The 18,663-nt window shown below is 34.7% G+C and overlaps 4 protein-coding genes across 4 annotated transcripts; 3 read left to right on the top strand and 1 right to left on the bottom strand.

Moving 5' to 3' along the window:
- Positions 1-1,490: 1,490 nt before the first annotated feature.
- On the bottom strand, positions 1,491-8,483 carry LOTGIDRAFT_123015 (hypothetical protein; the record flags this gene model as incomplete). Its single annotated transcript, XM_009060436.1, has 14 exons — positions 1,491-1,601; positions 1,896-1,971; positions 2,353-2,626; positions 4,087-4,181; positions 4,568-4,681; positions 5,090-5,258; positions 5,494-5,610; positions 5,898-6,077; positions 6,372-6,486; positions 6,764-6,829; positions 7,116-7,274; positions 7,669-7,776; positions 8,061-8,153; positions 8,433-8,483. The coding sequence occupies 14 exons, from the start codon at positions 8,481-8,483 to the stop codon at positions 1,491-1,493; spliced, it is 1,728 nt and encodes a 575-aa protein (XP_009058684.1).
- Positions 8,484-8,676: 193 nt separating this feature from the next.
- On the top strand, positions 8,677-10,892 carry LOTGIDRAFT_233722 (hypothetical protein). Its single transcript, XM_009060437.1, has 5 exons — positions 8,677-8,950; positions 9,252-9,324; positions 9,654-9,760; positions 10,049-10,081; positions 10,328-10,892. The coding sequence occupies exons 1-5, from the start codon at positions 8,930-8,932 to the stop codon at positions 10,418-10,420; spliced, it is 327 nt and encodes a 108-aa protein (XP_009058685.1). The 5' UTR covers positions 8,677-8,929; the 3' UTR covers positions 10,421-10,892.
- A 3,385-nt stretch (positions 10,893-14,277) lies between these two features.
- Positions 14,278-15,641, top strand: LOTGIDRAFT_163961 (hypothetical protein; the record flags this gene model as incomplete). Its single annotated transcript, XM_009060438.1, has 2 exons — positions 14,278-14,286; positions 14,388-15,641. The coding sequence occupies 2 exons, from the start codon at positions 14,278-14,280 to the stop codon at positions 15,639-15,641; spliced, it is 1,263 nt and encodes a 420-aa protein (XP_009058686.1).
- Positions 15,642-16,828: 1,187 nt separating this feature from the next.
- LOTGIDRAFT_191841 (hypothetical protein) lies at positions 16,829-18,542 on the top strand. The gene is made up of 2 exons (XM_009060439.1): positions 16,829-16,910; positions 17,132-18,542. Exons 1-2 carry the CDS (start codon positions 16,908-16,910, stop codon positions 18,485-18,487), a joined length of 1,359 nt encoding a protein of 452 aa, XP_009058687.1. The 5' UTR covers positions 16,829-16,907; the 3' UTR covers positions 18,488-18,542.
- Positions 18,543-18,663: the final 121 nt, after the last annotated feature.

Below are 18,663 nucleotides of genomic sequence, written 5' to 3' on the forward strand. Positions count from 1 at the left end.
TGTTGCCCCCAAGGAGTACTATAGTACCTTAGGGTAGGAAAAATGATTATTGATAATAAGATCTAAATCCTATTCAAACATTGAATCAATGAAAATAAAACATTTTATTATTATTTTCATTTCCTGATTCTACTTTCTCTTCTTGTCAACGCTTCATAATTCTCCTTCGATTTTTAGAAAAAACAATTGATTATTACAAAATCAGATAAATAACCAAGCTTATTATTATTATTTATAATGTTTCCATGGAGTTCTGATTTATTTATACTATATTAAGAATTAGAGGTAAACTAGGCTACTGTCATTATCTATAAAAACAAATAGTTTATTGGAGTCAAGATTTTAAAGGTATACAGTTTTAAATTTTTATAATGATTTACAGTAGCTTATAGAATTTTCGAATGCATGTAGCATGAATTCTATAACGCCCTTATGGCCAAACGGTTGGTGAGTTCTGTTAAGAATTAAAAGACAGAAATTGAAAGATATATCTCTTTAAGACCTTGTACTATTACAAGCTATCATATTATGTTGAATGGAACTGACAGACAGACAGCCTTGATAATGTAAAACTATGTATGTGGGCAAAAGACTCTATTGTATGGTTCTCACTTTAATGGAGACATGATTACCAGTCTGTGACTTCCTGCTAGCTAGATATATATATATATATTCACATGTTTACCCTTCTTCTGATGAAGACACGTGTAAATTGTACACGTTTTGTACTTTATTAAAGAAGTGTGTTATACCATAATATATTCCCTTGTGTTTTTTGTTATATGATTTCCATCTGATGACAACACGTGTAAATCGTGTTGAAATGTTTTGTACTTTGTAATTAAAGAAGTGTGTTATACCATAATATATTCCCTTGTGCTTTTTTATTATGTGATTTCCATCTGATGACAACACGTGTAAATCGTGTTGAAATGTTTTGTACTTTGTAATTAAAGAAGTGTGTTATACTGTAATATATTTTCTATGTTCTGTTATATGAAGAAAGGCAATTGAAATGGAATGGGGAATTTCGTCTTCAGAATAAGAGCAGCTGAGGCTGTCCATTGGGTTGTTCACATTACATCTTTAGAATTGGAATAGTTCTCTACCTTCTAATCTTCGTTTCTTGGTCAAAACAAATGGATTGGAATAAAAGGGGAATTTCACACAGGAAGCAGCATTTGGCCTTGAAAATGAGAGCGGCAATAGCTAAGACTGTCCATTGGACATAGCACTCAGAATAAGCCCTTTTTACAAAAAATTTCAGGGGTAAAGTTCTCTGAAGTTTGGAACTTTCACATTTTTCAGAAAAAATAATCATTTTCAAAATTTATCAAATTCAAGTATAAGAATATTATGGGTTTATCAAAAAATATTATTAAAACTAAGGGATGTGATCACTTTAATTATAATTTTAACTTCCTTTTTGTTATTTATCATTGATCGTTAACCTTTTAATAAATGTAATAAGTTTTAATATTTTGATCAATTTAATTAGGAACCACAACATGTGGTTGATGTGGTACACATTTTGACTTCTCGTGACAAAGATGAATCCATTTTGGTTTGACAAAGATCAGTTTTTCATTCTCTGATAACGCCTAAATAATGAAAAAAATAAAGAATTATGAATTCATGTCTTAAAGGCATTCTCCCTCTTATAAAACATATAAACTTCTAATTTTCTCTCATAACCCCTAAATAACGAAAAATAAAAAAATTCATGAATTAAGAATTTGTACTTTAAAGGTATTCTCCCTCATAGATGAATCATAATATTTAATTTTTGAAACAATTAATTACATTACATTAATTACATATGAAACAATGTAAGTCCACTGATGACAAAAACCCCCAAAAACTGCCCCTTTAAAATTAGAGAAGACAACACTCACATCATCAAAGTTGTCGTCCCATTTAGAATTTGTTAATATATAAGTAACATGTTCATTCATATACTCAGAGAGCTCCCTGAAACAGAAAAAAAATTTGATTTCTTGAAAAACATTTTACTCTTGTATGATCCTATTTTAATCTGGCTTTTTTGCTTGACAAAACAGAATAGGCCTTAAGACTGGCAGCTATGTGATGGAACCACAGGCGTTCAATCGCAAGCCATAGGAATGCAGACCATAGAAGTTTGTGATATTATCAAGTTATAATTTCCTGATTGTAGATATAGAGTAGGAGATGCTGATTCTCCTGATGAAAGTTCTGAAGAAGAAGAGGAGAGAAAAACACTGCCTCTTCATGGGACTGATAAGCAGACATGTATCTAACAAACTAACCTACTTTAGCATCTTTGCACTGATAAAATTTTAAATCCCACGATTCAACCCAATTTCTACTCACCCGTTATAAGCTGTAATATATCTGGTCATCAGACGACGTTCTGTCTCACTGAAATCACCATACAGAAAAAATACTTTATCCGTGAAAAAATCTGGTAACTCTGGCAACCCTGAATCAGAACTATCATATTCTGTATCATTGGTTTTCATTGGCTCTTCTGTTTTAATGGTTTTTGTAACAGGCTGTTTGATTGGTGAATCTTCATCAGTAGAACCACCATATTCATCATCTTCTTGTTTCACTGCTGCAGTTTTCTTCTCCCCTTCTACTTTCGCTTTGTTTTGTTCAATTTTTGCTCTGGCTCTGCAAATTAATTGTTTTGCAATCAAAATTAAGATATAATATTATGTTTCTACATTTGTATTTGTATCCTTAAATCTTATATAATTGTAACTGAGTATGTAGGAATTCTTCAGAATGACAAGGACACTGGTTTATTTTTTCTAATATATCTAGGATATCCTAGAATCAATGTTAGAAGATAAGAACCTAGAACATCCTAGAATCAATGTGAGAAGATAAGAACCTAGGATATCCTAGAATCAATGTTAGAAGATAAGAACCTAGAACATCCTAGAATCAATGTTAGAAGATAAGAACCTAGGATATCCTAGAATCAATGTTAGAAGATAAGAACCTAGGACATCCTAGAATCAATGTTAGAAGATAAGAACCTAGGACATCCTAGAATCGATGTTAGAAGATAAGAACCTAGGACATCCTAGAATCAATGTTAGAAGATAAGAACCTAGGATATCCTAGAATCAGTGTTAGAAGATAAGAACCTAGGAAAATTTAAAAGTTACCTTTCTATTTCATCGTCTGTATCATCGTTAGAATCTGTATCACCTCCATATTTACCTACAATTAATATACAATTACATTTTAAACTACAATTTATTAAGCCACGTTTTAGGAAAAATTTACCAGGTTTTGGCACAGGAAATTTTGCAACTACGTGAAGGGAGGGTGGGGACCAAGCTGCAGGACAAAGTTGTGGGAATGTCTCTATTCATGTACACCATTTGAGTTGTCAGTCAGGAGTCTATGAATCATGCAATCCCACTAAACTAAGCGTTTTATGATCTGGCGATTACAAAGGCCCTAAATATCATTAGCGCCATTTGCATTAGGGACATAATAAAGGGTTAAGCATTTCTATAATAACAGGAACTACAGATATCTGACTGAAAATTGGAATGATGCCTAATACAGATAACAAATTAAGGAAGCATTTACTTCAACTTTAATTGAGTTTTACAATAGTGGATTCAGGTGTTTCGAAAAGAGTAAACATTGCCTTTCATAGGAGAAAATTTGTCATATATCCTATATGTGGAAGATATGTAAATTCACATCTAAAAAAATATTATACATAGCTTACTTTCATATTGAGCTTTAGACAGGGTCTTTTTACCTGAATCTGATGATGATATCAAAATAAAAACTACTAATTAACTAAATAAGATTTTAAGCAACTAGCTTTATCAATCTTGAATAGTTTAAGAAAGCTGTCTACTATTTTTGGCTGTTTTATGTACTTATGTTCATCATAATTTTTTCTAAAATGTTTTAATTTTCAAAATTCTTTCAAAACAACATTCATTTGCAACTCAACGTTTCGACTCTAGATTTAATTTTATAAATAAATAAATTTTGTTGGATAGTTAGTCTTATCGTACACCTCTAAGTTTTCCATAATAAGGTCAAAGAAAATCAAGAAAAGTGATGTACCTGAAGAGGCAGTGTTTTTTTTGACTAGTGTTTTTCTCTCCTCTTCTTCTTCTTCAGAACTTTCATCAGGTGAATCAGCATTTCCTACTCTATATCTATAATCAGGAAATTATAACTTGATAATATCACAAACTTCATTTTGGGGAAGGGTTGTAGCTCAGTTGGTTTGAGCAGTGGAATCTTTACATGATGTCATTTGCATGATTATATTAAACAAATAGTTGTGAAATCTAAACCTGGTCAGTGTGTGAAAGTCATTCAGATTTCGAGTTGTATATCAATATCAATAATTAAATGAAACGGCAAAGTAAATACATTTCCTGATGTTTAAATAGAATCGCAAAAACCTCCTTAAATATTTAAATATTATCAACTAAGCTAATGGTCTAAAAATATTTAAATGAAAGCAAAGCAAATGGCTCTCACAATCCTTACATGAAGTAAGCAAAGGCTTCATTAATAATAGTTTATATACACCTACTTTCTCCAATTAAGTAATTTTTTCTGTTTATAACAATCTGTTATCCAGTTTTTATCCACAATTTTACCTTTTCCTTTAACTTGATTGTATTTAGGTGTATTGGTGAACGCACATCTGTAATATAAATATTCAAATTTTACTTAATACTTCTAGTGCACCAAATTTCATGGATTTTTTTCACCATAGGGCATATTTTATATATTAAATTTGTGGATTCCTTATTTTTTTAAAGTTCATAATAAATCAAATTTGTATTAAAATTTTGATTATTTTTCCCAATTTTGATACATTTATAAGAAAAATATAATACACAACTCTCTTATTGTTTGGAAATGGATTTCATAGTTTCAATTCTTATTCTCATTCTAGTAATATTGGCCAAAGATCTTTGCGAACCTACGTTGTTATCCTTAAGAAATCATGGTCAAGAAGTTTGGCCAAGAATCAGCTGGTAGAAAGGAGCGTTTGTGAACCCAAATTGTTATCCTTGTATAGTTGTTGTCTTTTTTTCTTTCTACTTACATCAAATGAGTACATTTTCTACCCCAATCAGGTTTATATGTGGCTCCCATTTCTAACGCCTTGTCTCTGATTTCTCCCCGGTAGGGATTCTGATAGCCACTCATAACAAATACCACCTTCTCCATCAGTCGACTAAATTCTTTACTCAGCGAGGCTTTAGCTGGTTCAGCTATAACAAAATAAATCATTTTCACCTGACGCTGACAAATGTTGAAATGTTGCATAAAATAAGACTCAGGAGAAGTGTACTCTAAAATTATGTTCAGTTATTTAAAATAGGAGGTGGAGGGAGGGGGGGGGTGGTGGGGGGCATGGCCCACCAAAATCCTCACCCCCACTTTCCAATTTATAATCATCTTACATGGGGGAAAGAAGGGCCTGTGAGGTCTATAACTTTTACTTACATTTAACCCTTTTAAGGGGTGGAACTTTACTGTCGGTACTTTTATTAGAATAAGTACTTGTGGTGGAACTTAAACTCGTTGATTGTTTACGTAATGGTGGTTTACTTTCAGTCTTCCCTTCATCATCACTTGCACTATGTTTACGTTTAGGCTGAAATAAATACATCATTGATATCAAATTAATCTAGCAACCATATTTAAACACATCCAGGTCAAGTTAATTAAAATATCTCCCCACAATCTTTCAATTTAACACCTAAATTAATCACTGTAGTGGTGGCTTTTGGTTTGGGAGAAGATTGTGATGATGATGATGATGTTTTTGATGAGGAAAGTAAAGGGGCTGATGAGATATCCTCCCACAACCTTCGCCTTACCCCTCCACCTCTCCCAAAAAAAAATACATGAATTACTTACTGTTGTAGAGGCTTTTGGTTTGGAAGTAGATTGTGATGATGATGGTTTAGATGATGAAGCTGGTGTTTTTGGTGGAGCCGGTGATGGTGCTGCAGGTTTTCTTTCCAAACTAGATGGTGATTTGGTATCTTCTACAAGTTTGGAGGCTGCCCTGATTGCTGCTGGACCTAGTAAAATACATATTAAAGTAAGATTACAATTGCCTTTGTTTTTTTCTGATATATTTTGTCACCATTGTGATCCAACAAGTCTTCCACAACAGTACCGTTCTGTTCTGTTGGTTATTTTTAACCAATCAATGGGTGTCAAAGGTTCAGAACAGTAGATTTTTTCCATTTCTATTTCATGACATTATGTTTAGAATAATTAACGTTTCTGTTATTTTCAGGGCATGTCTTTTAAAGTCTGAAAGGACAAAACGGCGCCAAGTAAATTGTGCCTACTATATACGATATCAGTACCTTTAAGTGGTGTACTTGTATCTGTTTTAGAACGATCAGCGAATATTGAACCTGCTCTGATATCATCATCTTCAGATGGTCTTATAGTGAAGGCACCCAACTTCTTGACTGTCTTCTACAATGAGATATTATTTATGAAGAATTTTGTAATTATGAAGGATTTCATTAACAGGTGTCTAGAAGAGGACACTTTCTCATTTATCAAATATGTCAGGAATTCTTAGATCTTCTGTACAAGTAATATATGTAAAGAAGACAGGTTGCACAAGTTTCCTTGTTAGGTGATCTTTCAAATGGAAGCAGAGTGAAGTACCAACACTATAAATACATCTCTTATAAATGTATATCTGCTATGAAAAGGAATATCAGATATAAAACTTATGGTAACTTACTGCTGGTTCTTCAGTTCCATCTGAGGGGGAATGAAATCTTATAAATGAAATACCATAAGGTGTATTCTAAAAATAGATCATAAAAATCATATCTTTAGTTGGCTAAATGATAATCAATATCATAATATATAGACATTTAATAATCAAAAACTGTAGATAAACCTAAATATCATTTCAGCTATCTTATCACTTTTAGAATTTAAATCTGAGATCAGGTTCTACTGCAATTACCAAAGACGTACCTTGAAAGTTTGTCATTATCTTTAAAGCTAACCCACAGATTTCAAGTTGTTTTAAGGCTAAAAAACTGTGCACTATACATTCAAATATACAGTCATACAATCAGACTTACTTTATTAAAAGGCTGCGTACAGACAATCTTCACCCTATCCCAGTTCTGTCCTGAAACAGCCTTGGAGAGTTTTTCAGGACCAAACATTCTAACAGCATTTCTGTTAGTACCATTCCTACTCTCTATTGGCGTCATAAATGTTGAGGCTACTAGAATTACCTGAAATATATTTTTAGCTTTGAATTCAGTTCTTTACATACTGAGACATAAAACTCTATTCATTTCATTTAATTACACATAACATGTGTAGAAATTTATCCATCAGTAGAATTTTTCCAACAATTTAGGAACTTACTCAAGCTAAGAATTCAAATACTTTTTAGTTTAAGCAAATCTCTCCGATAGCACACATAAAAGTTTCAATGATGGAAAATGCTACTGTGCAATACCCTTATTTATAACATAGGGGAAATAACTCCTTTTTAACAACCTGATAAAATTGATCAACCCTTCTTTCAGTCCTGAATTAGAAAACTTCTTTACAATCCCTTTAACCTTCATTTCTAAACCATGCCAGTATCTTGAAAATAAGGATAAGTTTCAATCCCTTTACCTGATAATCTTGATCTGAAACTGCTGTAGATTTCCCCACCAATATTTCTATAAACCCTGAACCTTCATTACCAATATCTATACATTGTATCTGAGATGACTTCTCAAACTAAAATATCAATGAATTTATCATTATCAACTTCTTAAAACTACATAAAATCATTATCAAGTTTTTATCCTCACTTAAAATGTTAGCTGTCATTGTCAGTTTGCTAAATGTACCAGTATCATAAGATTTGAATAAATAAGTATATCAATATTGCAGTCCCCCAAATCAGGTAAAAATAATTATGGCAAAACCATGCCAACAAGCTTTGACCAAACACCACCTAGCTACTTGTGAAAAAGCTATATAAAATTTTTGTTTTGTTTTATTTAAGCTCCCCCACCAACCTGTATGACAGCTGAAACTGATTTTTCACCAGAACTGGCACTTCTCCATTTATGAGCTCCATCAGGTTTTAGCAGATTTAAAGCAGGATTGTTCTGAAATAAAATGTTTTCTATGAATTACCTTCTGAGAATTTCTATAAGTATTGGTACTAAAAGTCAAAATTTGCCAAAGTTGTTCAATGAAATCAAATATTATTTTGATACCATTTGACTTTTGTAAAGGACCAATTTGACCTCTTTGAGAATCAATTTTGACCTAATTTGAGGCCATTTTGATTAGATGACAAGCCTGCCAAGTTGACTATAAAAACCCTTGTAGATTATCAAGAACTAGAACTAGAAGATGGTCTTCAATCTTCAATAGAATCTTACTTTGTCCTCACTGCTACACGACACAATGTGTTGAAGCTTTATTTCAGGCATCTCTACGGGACATGTGTAATGATTAGAAATTCTGAATCGATTGAATTATCAATCGTTTTCGTAAGTTACTAAGAATATATCTATTCTTGTTTATTTTTCTGTTGAAAGTCGCGGAAAAACTTGTAAACAACTTAACTTCCGGTTGCGGTTCAATAAATTGCTATAATGCCAGATTATGCAAAGTGAAGTTTAAATGTTTTAAAATATTATTGGTTTATATTTGATTTTCAAAATATGAACAAAACAATGTTTAATATAATGAAAATTTATTTAGAATTATTTAAGACTCATTATTTTATTTTTTCAGTAACCAACTTCTTACCGAAATCTGGCAACAGAGTGAAGACTAAATTTGCCCTAATTTTGGAAGAGTTCCACTTCCGGTTGAACGTGTTGTAAATTAGAAATTGTTCTTTTTCTCGATATTGCCTTTTTTAAAAGTAAAAATGTTGCTAGAAAATGATTCGGTAAGTCCTAGACTTGCGTTTTCACCAATGCCTTATGTATAACTCAGAACAGAAGACAGTTTTTTTTCTCTAATCTGGCGTAGGCTCGAATGGATTTGCTTATCCATAAATAATAATGGCCATATGGCATAGTCAATTAGTGACTATAGTACTTGTTCTTAAGCCTGTTTAGCCATAGAATTAACCCAATATCAACTGCTTCTTATTTTAGTTTAGACATCATTGAACTACATAGCACAAAGCAGCACTGGAAATATAGAGGCATATTGTGTGTATTTTACAATGTTTATCAATTTTACAGTTTTTATCTGAGCTTACAAGAATGTTCCAGAGGACGAAGAACACAGGTTCAGTTAGCATAACCATGAAAAGATGTGAGTAAATCTGTACTTTAAAAGTGAGAAACCATAGTCTTGAAAGTTGATACTCTATGTAGTATGAAAACTGGCTTAACCAATACATGCCTGTAAACTATGCAAAATCTTTTCTGTACATCATTTCACTGTCCATCCTGTGTCCACAACATTAGCTTTGAGACACCATAGATATATGCACTTTCTCTAACTGGAAAATCTGTTTGGATTTCAAACTATGAAGGAAGTTCAAACTGTTAATTTTCTAGCTAAGTTTTCCACACTATACAGTTTTGGCCTCATTAGGGCCTACTGATTTTATTTAATATTAATTTATTTGTATCTTCTAGGGGATGGTCATAATAAACCTAAACCAAGGACAGGCAATGCTCCTGAACCAACAGAATATAAATGTTTATTTAGAGCATCTGCCAGAAATAAGAAAATTAGCACAGTGGTAATTAGTGCTTTCAGTTTCCAAAAAAATATCATAGAAAAATATTCACTTGTAAAATTCTAATGACAAATACATTTATGCCTGTCTGGAGTATTTACAACATAAGAGCATTCATTTGTGGTTTGAGGTAGAATAAATAATGGAAAGTATACAAGTCAGACCTATGTGTTTGTTTACGCTTAAATCAACCCAAAATATATTTGTGATCAAGTTGCAAATCAAAGATATAATTTTTATAGACCAAATATTCAACAATTATAATTTCTATTTTATTTTATATTTTTTTAGGTCAGTCAAAAAGATGTGACCAAATTTCAGATGGTAAGTATAACGATAGTCTTTTATGTTAAATCAAGGGTCTGTAAGGAAACTGTTGGCTTAGACTTGAAGTTATGACACAATGTTTCAGTTGTCAGGAGACATGAAAATAGCAATGCTTGGTAGAATAAGCAGAGATGAAAAATGAGAAGAACTGGATAGTTGCATAAGTTTAAGTTTTACATTCTTGCAAAGACAGTGTTATGATGAGAATGAACATATGAATAAGACTCCTTTCGTTTGTTTCAGGCCTATGCTACGTTATTAAAAGGAAATTTGATTGGTTTAAAGAGAGGAGAAAAGAAAGATGCGAAGGCAACAAAGAAAGCGAAAGCAACATAGTCAAACTTTTAAAATTTCATTTCATATTTCTTGATGTACATAATTAATATATTGATGTAAAAAACACTCTTTAGAATCTGTACCAGTTGGATTTAAGAGTATATCTCTGGTTTCACTCAAAATCATAAAGCCTGCTCTAATCTTTGTGTATATTTGTAAGGCTAATATTTTATGTTGAATAAGCTAAACAAGATAATCTAAACCAACCCATTACTCAACATCTCCCAAGAAACCACATGCTACATTTTTATTTAAGGGGGTGTTCAAACTATCTATTTGGAAAGTTTCCATTTAATGTACATCCTAAGGTTGGCAAGCACCATTAGGGTTAAAAAATGCGCACTATACACGCAAATATACGGCTAGCGAAGATTAACGTAAATAATGTATATTATGTTGTGAAATATGGAAAATGATCCATAATGAATGAATGTACTTGAATGAATAAAAAGTTAATTTTTTGATAACTTCCCAAAGTCGTCCCTTTGATCAAAATTAAAGATTAATAAAGGTTTCGCATTGGATCTTAACAAAAACCTATGCAAGGTTTTGTTAAACGTTTGTAAAAGTGTTCCTGCATATCAATTCAAGGCAATGTTCACAAAGCATGTGAAGGTCTAGACATAACTTTACTACCTTTGCTTTGGATATCGCCACTTCTGGACTTAATAAGGCCACTGCAAAGGTTCTTGTCGATGACGATCTGGCAGGATGAAGCCCCTTGCTTGTCGTCGACTTAAACAGATTGAAAGATTCAAGCCTGAGTATTAATCTACCGCGTTTAGCAAGGTCCCTGTGCTTTGTCTTACTCCGTCATATTTCACTTCAAGATTAAAATCCGACAACCTCATCTGAACTAGGAAAAATTAGTTTACAGGCCGAGTAGGAACAACAAAATTTTAGGGCCAGCCTCTGGAACTGAGGTATCAGTTGAAATAATTGTTTCCTTCGCCAACTGTCCGAACCATTCAATATAACGACGTTTCTTTGTGGTCCAATATATAGATATATAAAATACATGTATCATTTGCGTGGAACGTGGTGGCAAAATATGACGCTTCCTGGACACCCATCCCATCAGTTGTCTAATAGCTTGATTTATCGAACCGGATTTCCATTATAAGCAATAGAGGTAGTCGAAATTAAGTGTATGTCAAGAAGAACATATGCACTGTAATACATATATGCATAGGTGGATCGTTTGATATTTCAAGATTAAGAAGTTGTTTTTATGAACCGTTTGATGCAGATTTGTAGATTGTATAGATGCTTTATAATTTTTAAATTTGAATGTTGTAAATGTCCCTTATAGCCCTCTGCACGGAGTTGTCAGCCATAATTAACTAACCGAGAGCATAGCGAATCTATAAATCATTTGACGCAGAGGACTGGTGCGAGAAGGGCAACTGAATTTTAAATTGGGGCTCACAGCATCAGACCATGCCCCCCTCGAGGTAGTTCTACAAGACCCGTCGCGGATGGCCCATCGTCCGTTGCAGAAGGTCCGTCGCCCCTCCGTTGGAACGCCACTGGCCTGGAGCAGAGAAATAGGAGGTCAAACTCATTTTCTTTTCAAAGTAACATTTAATGAACACATCTCGAATATCCCTTTATGTCGCTATATTAATATCCCCGCCTGAGGCTTTTCCACTTCTCGTTTTACAAGTACATAAGTAGACCTATTATAGTTTTAAAATTTCATATTTGCTGACACTTTGCTTATAATTAATTGTAATTTGTAGCAAAAGTGCAACGGACACAACAGGATGGAAACTGGCGGCCAATCAAATGTATGGAAACGAATATGAGCTTGCTAGATCAAACAATGTAGAAGTCGCATGAACAGCCACATGGGCCTGCCCAGTAGCCTGACCTGATTGTTCGCACTGATTTCTAATTGCTAACGGAGTCATCTTTATCTGAAGACAAAGAAGATGCTGGTGACGTTACTGAGGATTTTTCAGGAGATCTAGTATGCTCCGTGGTGGTTGAGAATCCAATTGGTCTGTGTTCCACTGTTCCCAGTATCTGAAATATGGGACCGGTTGAGGCTTTAAAACCAACAAAACAAAGTAATGTATATACAATAAAACAAGTGGCTCAAGTAGATGAGTGAGGTCTTGTGGACTAAAGTTCGTTGGGGCCCTCACCCGAGATTTTTTCTTTAAACAAATGCGTTCCTGCTTTTTTTCTTTCTGAGGGTGGGGACTCCTTAGGGGTGGGGCCTTTGGGGCTCCTTTCCCGAAATTTTAAACAAATGCTCTTCAGTTGTTTTTTTTTCCTGTTCAACCAGTCCCTAGGTAGTTGAGCCACTAATTAAATCAATTTTCTGGATCACGATTCATGAAATCCGGTAATGACAATCTCTAAATACTTTCATAATTTGGTAGACCATCATTAGTCTATACTGATTAGGTAAAAAAGGGAAACAATAAAGCGATGATAAGAAAAAATCGATAAAAGTCAATCAAACTCGTGTAATGAATACTATCTTGAAGACACTGCCGAGTTTAATGATGCTACCTAACGATGATCATCGTATTTGTCTGTTAATATGTCGTTTTTATCGATATAGGCGGTGATTGTAGTGAAATTGTCAATTTGCTATCGTCAAAAGTGACTTGGACATTTATATATTTTCACTATTGGAAAAACAAAAGTGAGTTAATGATTTTGTAATTTTTTTTAAATCATTTAAAAAAATTAGTGTTTAGTTGTTCTTGTCTATTTATTTTGCGTTTTTTTAAATTTTTTATGTTTGATAATTAAATAGGACTAGAATCTGTAAATGTAAGCGGGTAATTTAGAATCGGTAAAAGTAAGCGGGTGAATTATAATCTGTAAAGGTAAGCGGGTGATTTAGAATCAGTAAAAGTAAGCGGGTGAATTATAATCTGTAAAGGTAAGCGGGTGATTTAGAATCAGTAAAAGTAAGCGGGTGAATTATAATCTGTAAAGGTAAGCAGGTGATTTAGAATCAGTAAAAGTAAGCGGGTAATTTAGAACCAATAAAAGTAAGCGGGTGATTTATAATCAGTAAAAGTAAGCGGGTGATTTAGAATCAGTAAAAGTAAGCGGGTTATTTATAATCTGTAAAGATAAGCGGGTAATTTAGAATCAGTAAAAGTAAGCGAGTGATTTAGAATCAGTAAAAGTAAGCGGGTTATTTATAATCTGTAAAGGTAAGCGGGTGATTTAGAATCAGTAAAAGTAAGCGGGTGAATTATAATCTGTAAAGGTAAGCAGGTGATTTAGAATCAGTAAAAGTAAGCGAGTAATTTAGAACCAATAAAAGTAAGCGGGTGATTTATAATCAGTAAAAGTAAGCGTTTGATTTGGAATTAGTAAAAATAAGCGGATGATTTAGAATCAGTAAAAGTAAGAGGGTGATTTAGAATCAGTAAAAGTAAGCGGGTGATTTGGTATCAGTAAACGTAAGCGGGTGATTTATTTAGTATGATTGTCTAAATCGGGAACGGGGCATGCTGAATTGCCACTATCTTTCAGAGAGTCCACATAGCTCCTTTTACCTTTGCACTTTTAGCTATTGCCCTTCACTGTTGTTTATCGTAAAATTGTCCATCAAAAAAGAATAGTTAATATTTCAATCAAAAATCAAATTAAAAATGATATAATATAAAAATCACAGATCAAAAAGGAAATAAAAAACAACAAAGACAATATCAATATGTCGAAGAAGCAAATCAACATACATCAAACGGAGCATGATTCAATTGTACGATTCAGTCGCTTTTGTGCAACGTGCATGTCTTGGTTGTTTATGTGTTTTTGTTAACGATTCATCGGTAATGTTTTATCTAACGATACGGTAGTCGTGAGGGACACAGACATGTTACATGGATCAGGTAATCCGGTCCAGGATTCCTGAAAAAATTTCTTAGATCTATCTTACAAAAGAAAAATGGGTACATTTTCCTTATCAACCCTGTACTTTATTTCATTTTAGGCACAGCATAATATTGAGAAACGTCACCGTTTACTTCCAGAGATGTGGAATTCCACAAATATCACCAACCATTTTGAACACATCAATAAAGATGCCAGTAATATACCAACCACCACTTACAAATCAAAGTCCGGCCTCTACCTTTCTGGTGATAACAGTTTGGAAAGTTTTACAGAATTCCAGGTGGCCTGGGGACTGGATACATACTACGCACCGATATGTTCAACATTAGGGATCATCGGCAACACCCTTTCTTTCTTGGTACTGATGTTATCAAAGACTACAACTACCTATCAATATATGGCCGCTATTTCCTGTACAGATACATTGGTCCTAATCCTCAACATTATGTTTTTGGTCCGCAAATTTCCTGGATACGAGATTTTCCATAAAGGTACTTGTGGTCTGGTATTTTTTCTATTCTACTTTGGTATCCATCTGAACGTATTGTTGATGGTAACGATGACGATAGAAAGATATCTTGCTATTCGGTTTCCACTAAAAGCACCAGGGTGGTTCACTATAAGAAAAGCAAGAGTAGCCATCCTTGTGGAAGTCCTAGTTGTGGTTAGTCTCGATTGCCATAATTTCTTTACACGGGCGATGATTGAAACAGATGATGGAAACAGTACGATCTGTTCTCCATCAGGAGAAACCAACGCGTACTTCCTGGGCAAGATCTGGCCTTGGATTGATTCAGTATGGTATTGTTATTTACCGTTGGCGTGTCTCTGTATACTCAACGTGTTTATCATCTCCAACATCAGAAAAGCTGGGAGATTTCAGAGACAGATGACCCAATCCAGTACAACGGGATCCGAGGGTAGAAATAAGGCTAAAAATAACAGCGGGAAGGAACGACAGATAACAGTCATGTTGCTGCTCGTCACCTTCTGTTTTCTGATCCTGGTTGGCCCGATGGCCATGATTATCATCATTGAGAAATATTATTGGGTTCGCGTCACACCTTACGAGCAAGCTGTATACCACCTGGTGCGAACTGTCCTGAACAATATGATGTATACCAACCACGCCCTGAATTTTATCCTGTATTACATCAGTGGACAACGATTCCGAGAACAGATGCAACAGATACTGTGTCCATGTCGACACACCTCTTCAGGAAACAGACAAGCAAGCTCCAGAATTACTAGTAAAGGATTATCAGATTCGAACATGAGCATTGCCACCGTTAGCACCGAACAGTCTAGGAGTACAGTTGACTCTACATTGAGCATTAACCAACTGGACTGAAAAGGAGTCCCAATGGATATGGTTAAAACACTATCTTTCTGATGGTGCTTGTGGAAAGTGAAGGGAATATTAACAATTCTTTATCTTACTACTGCTGTCCTTATGTACGTTGTGATCGATTACTGGGGTTTCGGCTGTAAAAAGATCACAATCTATCTGAATTGAAGGAGATTCGGAATCCTGGTTCTCTCTAGTTCTGTCTGAATTTCTGATGCTATCGTGATTTTGTATGCGGATATTTTGTGAATCATTTTGATTGAACGGGAATGGATGGTTGATTTTTTATCTTACTGTTTTTTTCTTTTCGTTCGTTGGGATCGTTTATGGATTGGGATTGTGGTTTAAGGACGATCAACAACTAACTTGAGTGAATAAAAACAAGACGCTTGATTTTGTTTAAAAACTCTGTCTGAGTTTATGATGTCATCCACATGTTTGCGGAGAGGAAATGGTTGATACTCTATCTTACTTATTGCTCACTTATCAAGTATATTTGAACTGCTTAACCCGAGTGAATTGAAAGAAATTTGATGTGTGGGTCACTTGGCTTATACTCTTGTTTTATGATGATAATTGTTATACGATTTTGCCTGAAGAGCAACCACAACCAACTTGACTGAAGGAGATGCTGAAACTGTGACCGATAATACTGTTCGCTAAATTCTGGTCCACATTTTTCTGATCTTTGTGTCATATTCTAGTGAAAGTGATGAAAGGGGTGGAGGGGGAGTAACTCTGGGTTAGTGTGAGGAAGGGAGAGTGGTAGGGATAGATTGTAGATAGTCAGACTGTCGACTCTTCTTACTCTTTACTGTTATCATTTGATTAAACTTTTTATTTAACATATTACAGTTGTTCGTCCATGTTTTCACCTGTCGTCTTATTAAAATAAACTGTCCAATAAAGACTAACTAGATTAACGTACTTAATCCATTAATCCACTTAATCTTTAGCCTCTTTCACTCAGCAGCAGGAGACAGACAAACGTCGTAGACAGGAAAGTCTGGGCGTCAGAGACTACCTAATCTTAATACGGTCTTTTCCAACTACCACTCACTACCGTAGCTAACCACATTATAACGCTTTAGTAACCAATCAGTACCGTAGCTAACGATATTAACCCTATAGTAACCAACAAGGGTATAAATTAAGAGTCCAGTCTCAACCAGAACATCAACATTTAGTTTCCACTGTTTCATTATAACAGTCTACAACCATTCCACTAGTTTTTATTTTCTTCTACATTGACAGAAATAATTCTACAAAATGGTAAGTTCTTGTTTCTTGTTTCTTGATGCAGCCTAGAACCAAGACCAATATTTAGCACAAATGTCCCAAGAAGAACCTTAAACAATGAGTTAGACTTTTCATCAGCAAAATCATGCGTTATTAAAGCGCGATTCAAATAATCCATACAAATTGTAAATATTCCACCGGTACAAGAGCAATAGTTTTATTCTATTCTTAATCTCCTTTCCTTTTTTTTTCAGCGTGAGTGTATCTCTATCCATGTTGGTCAAGCTGGTGTCCAGATGGGCAATGCCTGTTGGGAGTTGTACTGTTTAGAACATGGTATCCAACCTGATGGTCAGATGCCTTCTGATAAAACTATTGGAGGTGGAGATGATTCCTTCAACACTTTCTTCAGTGAGACTGGAGCTGGTAAACATGTTCCAAGAGCTGTATTTGTTGATCTGGAACCAACAGTTGTAGATGAAGTCCGAACTGGTACTTACCGTCAACTCTTCCATCCTGAACAACTCATCACTGGTAAAGAAGATGCCGCCAATAACTATGCCCGAGGTCACTACACTGTGGGTAAAGAACTCATTGATTTGGTTCTTGACAGAACCAGGAAGCTGGCTGATCAATGTACCGGTCTTCAAGGATTCCTCATCTTTCACAGCTTTGGTGGAGGAACCGGATCTGGTTTCTCTTCCCTGTTGATGGAACGATTGAGTGTCGATTACGGCAAGAAATCCAAGTTGGAGTTTGCTGTTTATCCTGCTCCACAAATATCAACAGCTGTGGTAGAACCTTACAACTCTATCCTTACAACCCATACCACATTGGAACATTCCGATTGTGCCTTCATGGTGGATAACGAGGCTATCTATGATATCTGCCGACGAAATCTTGACATTGAAAGACCAACCTACACCAACTTGAACCGATTGATCGGTCAAATCGTCAGCTCAATCACTGCTTCGCTCCGATTTGATGGTGCCCTCAACGTCGATCTTACTGAGTTCCAGACCAACTTGGTACCTTACCCACGTATCCATTTCCCATTGGCTACTTATGCCCCAGTCATCTCTGCTGAGAAAGCCTACCATGAACAACTTTCTGTAGCTGAAATCACTAACGCCTGTTTTGAACCAGCCAACCAGATGGTCAAATGTGATCCTCGTCATGGTAAATACATGGCTTGCTGTATGTTGTACCGAGGTGATGTTGTTCCCAAAGATGTCAATGCTGCTATTGCTACCATCAAAACCAAGAGAACCATCCAATTTGTTGACTGGTGTCCAACTGGTTTCAAAGTGGGTATCAACTACCAACCACCAACTGTTGTACCAGGAGGTGATTTAGCCAAGGTCCAGAGAGCGGTTTGTATGTTGAGTAACACGACTGCTATTGCTGAAGCTTGGGCTCGTCTTGATCATAAATTTGATCTGATGTATGCCAAGAGAGCTTTCGTCCACTGGTATGTTGGTGAAGGTATGGAAGAAGGTGAATTCTCTGAAGCTAGAGAAGATTTAGCTGCTCTAGAGAAAGATTATGAAGAAGTTGGAGTTGATTCTGTTGAAGGTGAAGGAGAAGAAGGAGAGGGAGAAGAATATTAAGATTTTGTAATTTATGATAATTTATAATAAAGTTATATATTGTATCTTTATTTGCAATTTCTGAAGATTTTCTTGTCGGGATATATACCCATCGTGTGATTTCAAAATCTGGAAGATTAGTCAACTAACATAAGCCAACCGTTGTGGGCGTCGAAATGTCTGATCAACTTTCTTTC

Source organism: Lottia gigantea, assembly GCF_000327385.1.
Source record: "Lottia gigantea unplaced genomic scaffold LOTGIsca_42, whole genome shotgun sequence".
In the NCBI taxonomy this organism is placed as follows: domain Eukaryota; kingdom Metazoa; phylum Mollusca; class Gastropoda; family Lottiidae; genus Lottia; species Lottia gigantea.